General features: G+C 47.9%; 1 protein-coding gene across 10 annotated transcripts in view; it reads left to right on the forward strand.

Annotated features, from left to right (window-relative positions):
* Window positions 1-17224, forward strand: part of ARRB1 (arrestin beta 1) — a 75753-nt gene that overhangs the window by 31980 nt on the left and 26549 nt on the right. Inside the window, exon 1 of one of the 10 annotated variants that reach the window (XM_042906614.1) lies at window positions 6367-10187. The exons of 6 other annotated variants lie outside the window; for them this stretch is intronic. In XM_042906614.1, the coding sequence (XP_042762548.1) occupies window positions 10100-10187 (88 nt within the window). In that variant the 5' untranslated portion in view covers window positions 6367-10099. Of the gene's footprint in view, window positions 1-6366; window positions 10188-13746; window positions 15977-17224 lie in introns of those variants that run through there. 3 more of the 10 variants (XM_042906607.1, XM_042906615.1, XM_042906613.1) reach the window with 3 other exon arrangements.

A 17224-nucleotide genomic window follows, 5' to 3' on the forward strand; every position in this document is an offset into this window, starting at 1 on the left:
CCCTTCTGAAAGGCCCTGGGGCCCGGAGGAGGATGCATGTATGTCGGGGATGGGAGGAGGGCATCACAGACCAGCAGGGGCAGGAAATGAGGGATCACTGACCTATGAGAATACCGCCCCCTTCAAGACAAGAGAGCCATCTCAGCCAGTGTCCCTCCCTCACTCCTACCCTCTCCCGAGAAATCAGTCACTGTTTCCCCTTGGGCTCATCATTTGTCTTCACTGGCCCTTACTTTTCTTACTTGCGCGCATGCGTGTGTGTGTGTGTGTGTGTGTGTGGCAGGGCAGGTAACCCCATTGTGGTATTTGAGAGTATCAATTGGGATGGTAATTTTGAAATGATTTTGAAATGTACACTCTGCTATTTAGGTTTGCGTCATTCCATGCATTTGCACGTCACTTTAATGTCCTCTCTTCTGCACCTTGATGACCTGGCAAACTCTGAATCATCCTTCCGGTCCTACCTCAGATGTCGCCTGTTCTCTGTAACTTTCAAGCCACTCCCTCTCTGGAGTTACGGTCACCTTCTTTATAATGCTCCCTCATAGTGCCTTTTGCAGATAGTTTTTGGTTTGTGCATCTGTCTCCTTTACCTGTTTCAGTTCTGGTCATGTATATGTTTCTAGGAATTTGTCCATTTCTTCCAGATTGCCCATTTTATTGGTATATGATTGCTCATAACATTCTCTTACTATTGTTTATATTTCTGCTGTGTTGGTTGTGATCTCTCCTCTTTCATTCTTGATTTTATTTATTTGGGTCCTTTCCTTTTTCTTTTTGATCGAACTGGCTACGGGATTATCAGTTTTGTTAATTCTTTCAAAGAACCAGATTCTGGTTTCATTGATCTGTTCTACTGTTTTTTCGGTTTCGATAGCATTAATTTCTGCTCTGATCCCTATTATTTCCTATCTTCTTCTGGTTTTGGGTTTTATTTGCTGTTCTTTTTCCAGCTCCTTAAGGCGTAAGGTTAGGTTGTGTATCCGAGATCTTTCTTCCTTCTTTAGGAAGGCCTGGATTGCTATATACTTTCGTCTTATGACCACCTTTGCTGTGTCTCAGAGGTTTTGGGTTGTGGTATTATCATTTTCATTGACTTCCATATACTTTTTAATTTCCTCTTTTACTGCTTGGTTAGCCCATTCATTCTTTAGTAGGATGTTCTTCAGTCTCCAAGTATTTGTTACCTTTCCAAATTTTTTCCTGTGGTTGATTTCAAGTTTCGTAGTGTTGTGGTCTGAAAATATGCACGGTATGATCTCGATCTTTTTGTACTTACTTAGGGCTGATTTGTGTCCCAGTATATGATCTACTCTGGAAAACGTTCCATGTGCACTGGAGAAGAATGTATATTCTGCTGCTTTAGGATGAAATGTTCTGAATATATCTGTTAAGTTCATCTGGTCCAGTGTGTCATTCAAAGCCATTGTTTCCTTGTTGATTTTTTGATTAGATGATCTGTCCATTGCTGTGAGTGGGCTGTTGAAGTCTCCTACTATTATGGTGTTACTATCATTGAGTTTCTTTATGTTTGTGATTAATTGATTTATATATTTGGGTGCTCCCACACGTGGTGCATGAATGTTTACAATTGTTAGGCCTTCTTGGTGGATAGACCCTTTAAGTATAATATAATGTCTGTCTCCCCTACCATATGTGGGCAATACATTCACTACAGACCCCTCTGCTTGTCAAGGTCCCTGGAGTTGTGGTAGAACAGAGGCAGGCTAGCAGAGGCACTAAGGGAGCTGGCCTCCTGGGATCTGACCTGGGCAAGGTCTCCATGTGTCAGTTCAGTCCTTAGAATTGAGCAGGCCCCCATGACCCTTTCCGTCAGATGTACAAGCATCTAGGTTGGGCGGGTGGAGCTGGTTGGGAAGTTGTCAGTGCAGACAGATCGGTGGCTAAAGAACGGGCCAGCACTGTTCCTCCTGGCAGGCTTCTCAAAATTCCCCAGACAACGGAGGGGAATCAGCATGAGGAGTGGGTGGAGAATTTGGGGTGGGTGTGAGGGTGTGGATTACCAAGCCCCAGGGTGTGGTTTGGGGAGAAGTTCAGAGACACCCCCAGTGCTCCTTCCTGCTTCTGCCTCGCGGAGGACAGCTGCTCTTGGCTGGCCTTGCCGTGCCCACCTTATCCGTAGGCCTCTGTGTTCTTGGAAATAATGGAAATTCATTTCTTAAAAATGCTTGATATTTCAGCCTTGTTCTCCTAACATGCCTTTGTCTCTGACCTCCAAGGAGCTCCTCATACCCATTATCTCCTCTCAGCTGCCCGGGCCCATCAAGGTAACGTGACCCCCATTGAGAGCTGGTGAGCCAGCTGAGGCCAAGATGGGCTGAAACCTGCCCAAGACCACCCAGTGAGTCTGATTATTGTGGTGGTGGTGGTGGTGGTTAGTGTTTACACCCCTTGTACAGAGCTCTTGGTGCCAGGGCCTCATTTAACACTCCAGACAGCTGAAGTGCAGGCTGATGAAGCAACAGTCGCCTGACCCCAAGCCCTGAACTCCGTTGTGAGGCCCCTTCTCTGGGCCAAACACAGCCCCACCCTGGAACAGCTCCCAACCTGGGCAGGGCAGACATCTGATAGACCAGGCCCACCAAGGAGGTGTAGGAGATAGGCACCCTCAAGGGAGAAAAATGCCTTTTCTTCCTTGAGTTGGCCTCAAGATTAAGCAGGATAAATATGCGAAGTCCCTAGCACCTAACACATAAATGATAAATCTTAAAACCATTGCCATTGTCAGTTTTTCTTGTTTTCTAAGTTTTAATAAAACTACTCAAAGTTTCTAAAGAACTATGATTTTGAGATAACCGAGAAGCACATGTTTTACCTTTGTCATACTACTCTTTGAGAGAACTTCTTACCTCCTGACCATACCACGATAAGTCTGATAATGAATGTATTTGGTTTGGAACACAGGATAAATTGTATCTTTCAAAACGATCGAATTCTTTTAAAATTCAGAAGCATTGGGGCGCCTTGGTGGCTCAGTTGGCTGAGTGGCTGACTTTGGCTCGGGTCACGATCTCACGATTCATGAGTTCGAGCCCCGCATCAGGCTCAGATCCTCTGTCCTTCTTTCTCTGCCCCTCCCCTGCTCGCTCTCTCTCTCTCTCTCTCTCTCAAAAATAAATAAATAAATAAATAAATAAATAAATAAATAAATACACAAACATTTAAAAAACTTCAGAGGCATTGTTATTATATTTTTACTTCTTAATTTATCAAGCAGATGGTTTGACCTGCTTCCATTTCTTTTCTGCTCTGTGACTTTGGGCAAGTTACTTACTACCCTTTCTGTGTCTAAGTTTCTTCCTATGTAGAGTGTGAAGAGGAAGAGTATCTACCTTACAGGGTTCTTGTGAGGATTAAATGAGTTGATACAGTGTTTAGAAAAGTGCTGGGCTTGTATTAAACATGATAAACATCACTTATAACAACAATAATAGTTCTTAATAAGAAAATATACCCAGATTAAGTTACCAGATTAAGGTAGCTTTTCAGTGAACATGTATTCAGCTAACATTTACTGAGTGCTGGCCCTGGGCTTGTTTGGGCCTTGGTCTTGGGGCTCCAGTGTTCTGTCACTCTGCTCAGTGGCCTGGGTCCCCAGCTCCATTTCCACCCCTTGCTCCTAGCCCCGAGGGCCCTGGGTGTGAAGCTCATAGACAGTGTCATCAAAGCACTTTGTGGATCAATGCTAACTAATAGCAGCTCCCTGGAGCTGGCACACGTAGGGAAAAGGATTGTGAAGGCAGCTTGGACCAGGCTCAGGGACGGCACCCGGCACTCAGGGCGGCCAGTGATGTCCTCTGGGCGGGACCTGGGAAGGGCCCTGCTGTCCTTCCTCTCCTGTGCCTCCTGCCACTTCAGCCAGCAGTAGGTGATGGTAGAGTTTGGAGATTGGGGGTGGGAGGGGTGATAGTGGCCACAGGGGGAAGAGGTTTGCCCAGCTGGTGGCAGAGCCAGGAGCAGAGACCCATCCAGCCCACATGTCTGGTCACATCCAGGCCAGGGCTGGCCTGACCGGGCGTCCTCTTCTCAGGGCTCTCCTAGTCGCCCCCTTCAAAATTTCTTGAGAAGTCTACATTCCTGGGTTGGGACAGACGGCCAGTGGCCTCTGCCCAGACACGTGGCCATCTTAAGTATGGCAAGGCAGCTTTGGTTCAGTTGAGGGCATGAATGGGAACTTGGCATGGGACCCTGTGCAAGGAGGATTGGGCAAGACTCCCCCCAGTTCTGCCCCAGAGGGAAGCCCTTCTCTGTGTCTTAGACTGAGCTAAAGTCTGTTCTGAGGACTGTTGTGGGGGCAGCAGGTGGGAGTGTGCCCTCTGAGAGCTCCTAGTCTAATGGAGGAGGCATGGCCCCATCCCCCTGGAAAGAGACTCCTGTCGGATGGGGGGAATGTGGCTTCTATTTCCTGGGGCTCCCTATTTTAAATGGAGGGAACTAGCCCTCTTATCCTCTGGCAGCTCCATGTTTAAGGAAAGAGGCATGATCTTTGTCCTGCAGGAACTCCTGTGATGGAAAGTCATAGCCATTTCCCTAAGGGAAATCTTTATCTGATAGAGGAGATCTGCCCTCTGCCCTCAGGAAGGCCTCTGTCTGATGGGGTAGGCTCATCTTGTCCTTTCACTCAAGAAGCCCCATTTTATGGCCTCTGCCTTTGTCTCTCTCCTCCCTGCTTCCCACCCCCTGCCTGATTTATGGGGAGCCCAGATCTACAGGCACCAGCCACAGAAAGCTGGGCAGAGTAATGGGCTCAACTGCTGTGGGGCAGGGAGGAAGGGGAGAAGGGGGACTATAGAAGGACTCCATAGCAAGTGAGGGTGACATGGAAGGCTTCCCAGTGGAGGTGCCTTTATGGGACAGTCTTATGGACAGGAGGTGCCTGGCTGTGATGAGACTCCACTGGAGATAGAGGGTTGAGGCTCTTCCAGGCTGGGAAGGGACACTTGAGAGGTCACTCCAGAGAGCCCCTGTCTTCATGCAGGCCTGACTGCTTGGCGTGGGGGGGAAGGGTCCCAGGGAGACCCTCACCCTCTGACTGCACAGTCTGAGTGTTGCCAGCCCAGAGACATCCGCCCTCCAAGGCCTGACTGAGAAGCCCAGAGGAGGAGAGGAAACAGGACGCGTATCAGGAACGCCTTTTCCTTTTCTTTGTAACTAACCCCCTCACTCGGGGCCGGCAAGAGCTGATCCTGAAGGGCCTGCCCTGGCCTGGCTGCTGCTGCCTGCAGCCCCCTGCTCTGGGTCTAACACAGCCTTACCTGTCTGTGCCCACCCCCCCCACCCCGCCCTCCTTGGCTGCAGCTTCTGGGCCAGTCCCTTAACTTCGCCAAAACTCAGGACTCTCATCTGTAAAATGGGGTAAGACTTCCTCTCTGCCTCACAGGGAAGTTTGGGTGTTTTGGGGTTTTTTTTTTGTCTCTTTGTAGGATTTACATAATTTTTTCCTTTATTCATGAGATGTGCATTGAGCACCTCTGATCTTTGCGGTGGGCAGGGGCAGAGAACCTAGGCAAGGAACAGGTGTGGACAGACGGAAAGTCTGTTTGGGACTTGTCTGAGGAGTTGAGGGACATCTGAGTAGAGATGTCACAAGGCTGGCGGGTGTGGGGGCAGAGAGGGTCTGGCTGGAGGTAGAGGTTTGGACTTAACCAGCATCTAGTAGCAGCCAAGTGACTGAGTAGGTGGAGTCACCCAGGGACTGCTTGTCATGAGCTCTGGGAAGGGGTGGAGGCCAGACCCTGGAGGCCACAGCCAGCTGGGCTCAGCTGACAGAGAGCTGGGCACAGAGCAGGGGTAGGGAACCACTCAGCCGGGGTTCCAGAGGCCAAGAGGAATGGGCACCGAGACAGGACCACTGGATGGTATTCCTGGGGTGGGGGGGGTTGAGCCATTCACCTTAGCAGGCTGGTAGGGAGGTGGTGTGTGGGGGAGGGGGGGCCACAGAGGCTGAGGAGGGAGTAAAGGTGAAGGTACTGAGACATCGAAGACTGTGGTCAGTCAGGTTGGCATTCTTTTACTGTTCTCATTCTATAAGTTCTCTGCTAGCTAGAAGGCTACTTACATGTGTATTTCTGTGGTGTGTATTTGGCATGGGGGGGGGTGTTGTGCGTGAGTTGTGTGTTTCAGTTGCACATTGTGCTTATATTTGTGTGAGTGATCTGTCTGCAGTGTGTATAAGTGTCTGTGGGGTACATGGGCGCCTGAGGTGTAAAGCAGGTATGGTATGTGTGTGCGGTGTAGGTGAGTGTGATGTGTGTGTGTTTTCTACGCGTGTGGTGTGTGTGATGTCTGTAGGTATAATGTGGAGGATGTGCGGTGTGTGTGTGGTATCTCTGGATATGTGTGGAGTGTGTGTGTCTGTGCGTGTGTGTACGATGTGCATGGTGTGTGTCCGTGTATGAGATGTGTACTTTGTGCATTTTGCCACGTTTAGATCCTTGTTCCACACCGTGTATAGCAGGCTGGTGCTGAGCCATCTACCTGGGTTGGAAACTTAGAGGCATTTACCAGGCTTGTGAATTCCCTTCTCTGTTTAGGGCTCTGCCCAGTGGCGTACTGGTAACAAGTGGCTGTTCAGGAAAAAAACAGGGGGTGGGGGTGGGGATGGTGTAGTAATTGCCAATTTCTGTGGTGTAAATTCTCCCACCAAGGATTTCACACTATTAAAGTGGTGTCATCGAACACGGACTTGGGAAGAGATGCACGGTAGGGCACCATTATACGTTAGTCCCACCGTACGGATCTAGTGGGCATCAATAGCCTCAAGAGCATCATAGGGAAATTTAGTGAAATAGTAGCAAGTGGTAAGCTTTGATTATGTCTTCCCTTTGTTTTTCATATCGTTTTTTTTAACTTACATAAGCTTAGATCTGGATTTCTCACCATCAGTACCACAAACATTTGGGCTGCCGATTCCTTGTTGGAGATGGGAAGGCGGGTGACCTGTGCATTGTGCAGGCAGCGTCCCTGACCTCCACCCACTGGATGCCAGTAGCACCCCTCCTCCAAGTTGTGACCACCCAAAATGTCTCCAGACATTTCAAGTTGTCCCCCGCGGGGCACATTCACCCTCAGTGGGGAGCCTTGGCGATGGCTGTGTTTAACCACCAGCTCACAAAATCTACAAACACGGCAGTAGGCTCTTATGAGCCTATAGGAGCCCCCTCCAGCACATCAAGGACACTATGTCTGGCTAAATGTAGGGCATGGGCTTTTCCCCCTAGAATTCTTTCTCAGAAAAGAGCCGCCACCTTAGGCCATAGCTTACGGTCTGAACAGAGCCCCAGACCCCAGAGGGCTCTCAGCCTTTGACCCGCCCCCAAGGTGGTCGACAGAGTGGGTGAGGCGTTGCCATGGTGATCTGTTCTGATGTTTAATGAAGTGTAAGAGGAGGAAAAAAGTAATGCTTCTGAATTAATATCTCATTTTCATATGTTATTCTATAACCCTGGAAGTCTGTATGTTCAGACTGCCTAAAACAAAACACCAAACCCAGACAAATGAAACTTTAAATGAAGTCTTCCGCTGGGACAATCTGACCCCCTGTGCCTGGGGCCACCCTGTGTGGCCCGGGCCCCTGCTGAGGCCCATGCGGCGCGTCCCATCCTGCAGGCCAGGCTGCCCACCTCTGACTGGCCACTTGGCCCAAGTCCTATTTTTCCCCAGCTTCAAGCTCAGGGTTTGGCTCTCCTCGATTCATTCATTCAAAATATTTACTTAGCACTGACTATGTACCAAGGAAAATGAATGACTGAAGGAAGAGGTTTCTGCTCTCTGCATTTTTTCAGCATTCCGTGACTGTCACTGAGGCGAGGAGAGGCGTAGGCCCATGTGGATGCTGAGGGGACACGGGCGCTGGAGAGAGGAGAAGAGGGGAGGGGCGGTAATGTGTGTGGGTGGCTGTCTTATGCCTGGAACCGAGCTAGACATCGTCCATCGTCTCATCCCACCCGCCCGCCGTGCTTCTGAGGGAGGGTCTGTGTATTTATGGAACGTCTGCCTCCCTGTTCCAGAGTGTAGGTGCCCTGAGGACAGGGTGCAGGGGCCTGTACCTGCAGGAGATAAGAACAGTGCCAGGCCCAGAGACTGGAAGATAAAAGGGAGAAAAGAAAGGAGGGAAGTCAGAAAGATGGATGGAAAGAGGAGAGAAGGGAAGGAGGGAGGGGAGAGGCGCAAGCAAAGCCCCTCTGGAGATGAGAGGACTCAGGGCAAAGGCACTGACTGAAGCAGTCAGGAAAGGCTTCTTGGATGAGGTGACATAGGGAAGAAAGGATTGCCGTTGGGAGAACCGAAGGAGAAGCTTCTATAGAAAGAAGAAATAGGGCATGTCCCCAGAGGTATCTGAAATGTGAGGGTCTAAACTGGGAAGAGAACATTATATTATAAACTATTGTTTTCCATCTGAGACTGGGAGGAAGACAAAAAACTTCCCTGTCTCCAGCAAGGGTAACATAACCATCTCTTCCCACCCCAAGGCCTTCTCACTTGAGGGACATTTAGGCAGGAACCGTCCCCTGGGCACCAAAAGCAAGGCACAGTGTTGGCCAGTGGAAAGGTGGTAACAATAATCATATTACCAATGATGTTGGCTTCATTTGATCAATTCCCTACTGTGTACCAAGTCTTTCTATGTGCCTTCAACCTGTGAGGTAGATATCACCCCAATATTCCAGATGAGGGAAAGTATGCCTCAGAGAGGTATTAAACTGGCCTGAGGTCACACAGGACTCAGGCAGGGTCTGCTTGCTTTTAGGGTCTGTACTGTTTCCTGCGCCAGCAGCCCTCCCTTCCCTCTCTCAACCTTAGAGAAGACTGGAGAATGTTCAGGTGCTGTCTGCGGGCTCTTTGGGGTCCAGCTGCCAGCCCACTCATTGAAATTTTTATTAGCCCTTGACTTTCAGGTCTCCAGCTTCTTAGGTTACCAGCAAATGGGCCATGCTCCTCCGTTAAGAAACTCTCCCCTCAGTTCACGGCCACCTGGTGGCTCCCCTCCTTCCTCACCCTGCACCCCCTGGAAATCTCCACGAATATGGATCATGGCCGGAAAAGCGAACATGTGAATGCAGACAGGGGACTGGAAGAATTGCTGTGTGCCCAGAAGCCAATGTGAAGCCCAGAGCCTGGGAGCTTGACTTGGTCAGGGCCCCCGTCCACCACCCCTCGCCTCTCAGCCCTGCCAGGCATGCCACCCTGTGCCCAGAGAGCCATGCAGAAGCCCAAAGGAGCCGTGCTTGGTTTTGAGCTGCAGTACAACAGGAGCACCGACAACCGGGGGCTCTCTCCTCCCTGTGACTCTGCACTCCGGGCCCCGGCACAAGACTCTTCCCTCCCTTGGGGTGTGATTTCTCCATTTGGCAAATGGAGCAGCCTGTAGCGTGCTCCCTCAGGCTCTCCAAATCTGTGAAATGAGGGTGACATTTCCTGTCTTCCTGTCTCCTTCCCCCTTCCGGGCTGTCCTGACAAGCAGGTGCACTAATGGTGGGTAAACAGGCAGGCAATGTTCTGACACAGGGAGGGCTTTTCAATTCTGGCAGAGCAGACAAGCTCGTACACAAATAACTCTGCTACCAGGGAGTGTGTGATAAGGGCCCTAGAAACCTCTTTGCTGCCATAGCCACCTGCTCCTCACGCCTCCCTGCTCCCTGATGACTGCTCTCACACCCAAAAAGTGGGTCAAAATGTAGGGCAGAAGGAATGCCCCCTTGTGTGGTCCCCACCCTACCCAACTGAGTCATGATTGCTATTGGGGCAGAGGTGGAGGAAACTTATGGGGTTAGGGCACGTCTTCGTCCAAAATACAGCCCTGGCCAGTCATTCTCCCTCCCCCAAATGCCCATGGCTCCCTGTTGCCTTCTGGTTATGGTCCAAGTCCCTTAGCTTGGCATTGTCAAGACCCTTCACACCTAGCCCAGGGCCTGGCGCGTAGAAGTGCTCTGTGAGTATCTGGGCGGGGAATGGACCCTTCTCTGGCCCATCCTCCTCCCTGGTGCTCATCCCAGGCGCACAGGACACACTTCAGCCACACCAGGCTGCCTGCTGTCTCCCAAGCACCCCGTGGACTCAGCCACCTCTTCATCCCTGAATGTTCTTCAAGGCCTTTCTCATTGCTGCCTCCTCCCTTGAAGACCTTCCTGCCTTGCCAGACAGAACCACACAATCCCACTTACAAGGTACTATTATTGTGTGAATGGTTAGAAGTGTGGTCTCTAGAGCCAGACCGCCTCGGCTCCAGTGTCTAGCCCTGCCCCTTACTGGCTGTGTGACCTTGGGAAAATTTGACTCTCTCTCTGTGCCTCGGTTTCCCCATTGCTGAAACGGGGATGTAGTCGCACCTCCTCTTAAGGTTGTTGGAGGAACAAATGAGTTCATCTTTATGACACGCTTACTTAGAGCAGCAACTGGCACCTGGTTTCTCTCCTGTGTGAGTTTTCTGATGTTGACTGAAGACTGAGTAATATTTGAAGGTCTTCCCACATTCACTGTATTCATAGCATTTTTCCCCACCACGAACTTTCCGATGCTCATAAAGGAATGAACTGTTCCCAGCGCTTCCTCAGTTCACTGGTCGTGAATGCACACTCGTGAATAGTCTCTCCAGGATGAGGTTCCCGCTGTTGAGTAAGACGCGTTTCGTTTAAATGATTTCCCATAGGCGGCTCATTCATGGGCTTTCTCTCCTATGTGTATTTTCTGACACTGACTTCATGACTTTGGATAAGTTATTTATTGGAGTCTTAGGTCTAAAAAATGGGAATATTCAGATGGAATAACATAGTATCTCAAAGCGTGTGAATTGCTTAGCACTGTACCTGACTCCTAAGGAGAGCTTAGTACACCGTGGTCATCGTGCTTGGTGGCTTTCTCTAACTGGGCTGTATACCAGGGTCATTCATCAGCAGGGACGATGAATTGTTCACCTTAGTGCCCCCAGAGCCTGGCAGTAGTAGGGGCAGTGTGAATGTGGGCAGGTGAGTGGTAAGTGGGAGAACTTTATCAAAGCTGAGCAGGGGCCCATTTTAGATACATCGGTTGTATTCCTGACTCAGCCTGACGGGGGCTGGGACACTGCCCCTGTGAAGCATTTTCTAAGCCTGGTGCCCATTGATCCTGACAGCCAAAGAGAAGTATAGACAGAAGAAGAAATCTCTAGAGTCTGCTCACCTAGAGCAAAGGATCATCACCAACCACCATCTTTTTAAACCTTCTCCATCCTCACTGTTGACAGTGTTCTCTTAGAGCATTTGTTCATTCAGCAACATTCAACCCATATTTATTTACAGAGCCCCTACTGTGCTCCAAGAACCATGCTGTGCCCTGGGGATCCAGTGTCAATAACACAAATGAGATCTGTGCTCTCATTCATGTTAAGTGAAGCAGAAAGTGAGCAAACAAACCATCACAAAGTGTGGGAGATGCTGTGACTCCCCACTGGGTGTGGGACTTAGAGGGAGTCAGGGAAGGCTTCCTGGAGAAAGAAATAGCTGAGCAGAAGACAGCACAGCAGGCCTGGGAGGGATCATATCACAGATTTATGGACTCTGGATTGTAAAATTGCAGAAGGAGAGACTCTAACATCAAAGGATTCAGAGTAATAGGATCCATATTTCTCTACTTTACTAGCAATGTTTTTTTTTTTTTTTCCAGCCTCTCCTTTCACCAAGACCTGAGACATATCTTGTTAGGGAAAACCTGGCGTCTTTGCAAAGTAATTTATGCTTATTATACAACATAGAAAAATAAGATGTATCAAGGAGTGGGTTGGTGGGTGGAGGGAGTCTCCTTCAACCCCTGTTAATATTTAGTATTAGGGTTTGTTTTAGTATTATTTAGTATTATTTTTTATTTTAGTATTTTATTTTATTTTATTATTTATTTATTATTTATTATTTTATTATTTATTTTAGTATTATTTAGTATTATTTTTTAATTGACATAAAATTAATTTATATACCATCATATTCCGAATTTTTGCATAAAATGTAGTGGTGTCGTTTTTAGTATATTCACAAGATTGAACAACTGTCTAATTCCAGGACATTTAAAAAAATGTCTATTTTGGGCGAGAAAGAGAGAGAGACAGCAAGAGCAAGCACACACATGCATGTGCAGGGGAGGAGCCGAGAGGGAATGAGAGAGAGTCCCAAGCAGGCTCCACGCTATCGGCCCAGAGCCAGTGACTTGGGGCTTGGCCACTTCACACCATGAGTTCATGACCTGAGCCAAAATCAAGAGTTAGATGCTTAACTGGCTGAGCCACCCAGGCGCCCCTAATTTCAGGACATTTTCATCACCCCAAAGAGAAACCCCATACCCATTAGCTGCCACTCCTCATTTCCCCCTCACACCAACCCCAGCAACCACTGATCCGCTTTCTGTCTCTATGTGCTTGTCTGTTCTGGACATTTCCTGTCAATGGAACCACACAAATAGGTGGTCTTTTGTGTCTGACTTCTTTCATGTGACATGTTTTTAAGGTTTGTCCATGTTGTAGCAGGAATCTGTATGCTATCTCCTTTTATAGCTAAATAATATTTCTTTGTGTGGATATACCACATTAAAAATACATTCGTCAATTGCTGGACATTTGATTTTCTTCCTCACCCTTTATGACTGTTATGAACAGTGTGTGCTACGAACATTTCTGCACTAGTTTTTGTGTGGGCATCTATTTTCAATTCTTTCAGGTATGTACCTAGGGATAGAATTGCTGGGTCATATGGTAACTGTGTTTCACTTTCGGAGAAACTGCCAAACTCTTTTCCAAAGTGATCCCACCGGGTTGCATTACCACCAACGATGCATGAGGAGGGTTTCAATTTCTCCACATCCTTGATAACACTGTTACTGTCTTCTTTTGGATTGTAGGTATCATAGTGGGTGTGAAGTGACTTTGATTTGCATTTCTCCGATGACTAATAATGTTGAACATCTTTGCATGTGCTTATTGGCCACTTGTTATATCCTCTTTGGAAAAAGGTCTATTCCAATCCATTGCCCATTTTTTTTTTAATTTAAAAAAATTTAATGTTTGTTTATTTTTGAGAGAGAGCGAGAGAGTGGGAGAGAGTGGGAGCTGGGTAGGGGCAGAGAGAGAGGGAGACAGAGGATCCAATGCAGGCTCTGTACTTTCAATTCAGAGCCCGAGGTGGGGCTCAAACTCACGAATTGTGAGATCATGACCTGAGCCGGTCACTTAACCGACTGAGCCACCCGGGTGCCCCTGCCCATGTTTAATTGGATTATTTTCCTGTTTATTGTTGAATTATAATAGGGTTTTTATATATCCTGCATACTAAACCCTTATCAGATACATGATTTGAGAATATCTTGTCTATTCTAGGCGCTGTCTTTTCACTTTCTTGATAGTGACCTTTGAAGCTTAGAAGGTTTTAGTTTCAATAAAAGCAAGTTTATCTCTTTTTTGTAAGTTGCCTATGCTTTTGGTGTCATATCTAAGGTTATCATTGCTTGATCCAAGGTCATGTTGATTTACACTTAAGTTTTCTTCTAAGAGTTGCATAGTTTTAACTCTTACATTAAGGGCTTTGATCCATTTTGAGTTAATTTTTATATATGGTGTGAGGTGGGGGCTAACTTTATTTTATTCTTTCATGTGGATATATAGTTGTCCCTGCATCATTTGTTGAAAGACTGCTTTGCGTTTTTTTCCCCCATTGACTCGTCTTGGCTCCTGTGTCAAAAATCAATTGACCATAATTATATGTGTTTATTTCTAGACTTTCAATTCTGTTCCATTGATTTATGTGTCTATCGTTATGCCAACATCACACACTTTTGATTACTGTAGCTTTGTAGTGACTTTTGAAGTTGGGAGTGTGAGTCCTCCGACTTTATTCTATTTTGTTTTTTCAAGATCGTTTTGGCTATCCTGGGCCTTTGCATTTCCATATGAATTTTAGGGCCAGCCTGTTCATTTCTGGAAAAAAAAAAAAAAGTCCGGCTGAGATTTTAATAGGGATTGCACTAAACCTGTGGATCAATTTTGGAAGTATTGCCACCTTAACATTAAGTCTTCCCATTGTTTCTTTTGGTATTTGTTGAGTATAGGGTTGAGCTCGTGCCAGATATATTGTTTTGAATCCTGACTTGTTCTGCTTAATATTCTATCATAGGCACTTCCCTGTGTTACAAAAGATGCAAGAATAATTTCAGTGCTATGTAATATTCCATTGTTTGGCTGTACCAAAACCTGTTGGTTTTTGGGTAACCTATCATGGAAAGTACTTTGTTCTGGTACCTTTGTGGCGCAGGCACAGACGGACACTGGGAGGACAGGTGGCTCCTAGAAGGGCAGCAGAATATTAAAATTGATCAGCAAGTATCCCATGCTGCAGGTGGGGAGTGGGACTCATTGGAAAAGCCAACGTGCTGGTTACTGGAGAGCTGACCTGCCTCCCTGCGTGGTAGCACCAGCCTGAGGGAATTAAATCAGGAAACAGGATCCAACCAACTGCACAGGCATTGATAGAACATGTTCATTTTAGACGTGTTTCTCTAGAACAGTGGATTAAAACATTAAAACATTTGCAACATGAAATTCATCTAACATTGTAACTCAGCTGACCTAAAATGAAAGTTTCACTAAATAATACTTTTTGTATCAGCCCAGAGAAGTGCAGTAACAAACAGCACCCATTTCTTAGCGGTGCGAGAGCTTTCTTTTTCTGTCACGTTACACACCTATCATGTAACAGGAGAGCCCTGGTATTCAGTTGACAGAATCCACTCGTTGCTGGTTTCAGCGGCAGTGGAAGGAGGGCAGGGTAGGCAAAAGAAATGGCTCCCCAAATATGTCTACATACTAATGCTTGACACCCTTGAACATGTTATAAATCCTGGCAAAAGGGAAATTACGCGTGCAGATGGAATTAAGGTTGCTAAACCAGTTCACCTCAAATTAGGGAGTCAAATGTACTCATAAAGGTCTTTAAAAATAGAAGAAGGGGGGCAGAAGAGGTCAGAATGAGGCAATATAATAAGAACGCAACCTGCTGCTGTTGGCCTTGAAGACGGAGGGAGAGGCCGTGAGACAAATGTGGGTGGTCTCCAGAGGCTGGAAAGGGTGAGGAAAGAGATTCAGCCCTGGAGTCTCCGGAAAAGAATGTGGCCCAGCCAACATCTTGATTTTAACCCAGTGGGGTACATTTTGAACCTCTGAACTACAAAGCTGTAAGCTAAGTATATGTTGTTTTAAGCCACTAAATTTGTGGCCACTTGTTACAGGCTCCACAGAAAACGAATACACGCACTAGCCCTTAAATGCTTCTGCCCGGAAGTGACATGGGGGCACTTCTAGTCCTATCTCATTGGCCAGAGCAAGCCACATGGGCATGTCTAATTTCACAGGGCTGGAGAAATTTGCCCAGCCTTAGAGGGAAGTGGAATATTGGTAAATATAGTAATATCTACTACACCCTTGTTCTCTGTGTCTCATGCTTTTATCTTCTATTCTGTAAGTGCTGGTGGCAACTCTTTAAGTTGATTTCATTATCAGCTAATGGGTTGTGACCCCCGATTCGTAAAACACCGCTCTATAAGCCCTCCTCTGCTCAAGCCTCGTGGAACACATGACACACCCTAGACAGAGCTGATTGGTCCGGGCATGGGGCACCTGACCCAAGCTGATCAATCAGATTCCTTTCCTGGGAATTTGGAATTGGGCCATTCAGCCAGTTAACAGTGAGAAGCTGAGCGAGAGGCAGAGTAGAAACAGGGTCGGAGTGAGAGCCACATGCAAGCCAAAATGATGGAGGAGCAGAAAAGCCCTGAGTAAGCAGAGAGAGTTGGTCCCCAGAGACCATGGAGCAGCCGACCGGAGAGCAGCGTGAGAACATGCAGCCCCAGGGGGAGAGGTGGAGAGAGAGCAACCGCCTCGAGGGCTGATGGCTTCCCCGTTCCTGACTCCAGCACTCCTGCGTTCTGCCTGCGCATCTTTCCCGTGAGATTTTTGTCTCCTTCTCATACTCCCTCCTCCTTTCCTCCAGCCACCCTTGTTGGGTTTCTGTTCTTTGTCTCCAGTGAGCTTTAATTAGCGAGGACACCACTGGTATTTCTCTTAGGAGACCCGGCTTTGACTCTGAGAATCAGGCTGGCGGGGCATGGATGGGTCTCAGGGGTGAGGCAGAGCCAGCCATTCCACAATCCGGAAGTTTGGTTTCGACCACGGTCTTGCACATTTTGTGCTTGCGCTTCGCAGTAGACCAGCAGAAGCCATCCATATGGTGCTGCACAAGGGCAGGGCCCGGTGAACTGGAAGCACCCCCCTCCCTGCCCCGGGGTGGGGTCAGGAAGCCGGTGGGTTGTTTCACGGAGGGCTTGGCTGGGCAGCAGAGTGGAAAGGATGTGGATTTTGGAGACAGAGTTCACCTCTCAGAGCCTGAATTTCCTCATCTCTGAAATGGGATTGTTGAGTGGTCAGCAGTGTTCTGGGAAAAATACTCAGAGGCATGACTAGGGCGGAACAGGTGCTCAGGGTATGGGAAGCTGCTGTTGTTGTTTGAAGAAACCGTCAGAGTCCCAGCTTCCTGAGCAGGTGGCCCCAGGGACTGATTGAGTTATCGGGACATTCCCCACCACTGGCCACGTTTCCTGCCCTTGTTGCCCTCGTTCTCCTTCTTGATCCTTACTCACCCTTTCATCTCTCCCCCCTCCCCTCCCCAGTTCTCATTTCTCCTCTTTTCTGCTTTTCCCCAAAGCTGATGAAAAACACTTGCTTTAGGAAAGCAGCAGTGTTGGCTATAAAGGGCCTAACCTCTAGACGCAGACGGAATCGGGTCTGAATCCTGACTAGCCTCTTGCTTGCTGTGTGTTCCTGGACAAATGATCAGATGTCTCTGAACCTCAAGTTCATTATCAGTAAAGTGGGAGTTATAATGCCCATTTCACAGTGTGTTGTAAGAAACAAGTAGGCACTCAGCAAATGCTAGTTCTGTCTTACTGCCCTTTCTCTTTCTGTCCCTCCCTTCTTGACTGTCACTCCTCCCAGCCTGGCCCTCAGCCCCCTCCCGTGGTGAGGGTGCCCCTTGGCCCTCTCAAGGATCACTAGAATGGCCTGCCCTGACTCAGTTATTTCCCTGATTCAGTTATAACTCAGGCATTTGTGATCTCTCCTTTCTGTCAGACCCCAGGCTCTTGAGTTAGACTGAGGTTTCTGAAAGCAGTTGGGGGTCCCTGTGGCCCTTCTCTG

The sequence above is a fragment of the Panthera leo genome, chromosome D1 (assembly GCF_018350215.1).
Source record: "Panthera leo isolate Ple1 chromosome D1, P.leo_Ple1_pat1.1, whole genome shotgun sequence".
In the NCBI taxonomy this organism is placed as follows: Eukaryota; Metazoa; Chordata; class Mammalia; order Carnivora; family Felidae; genus Panthera; species Panthera leo.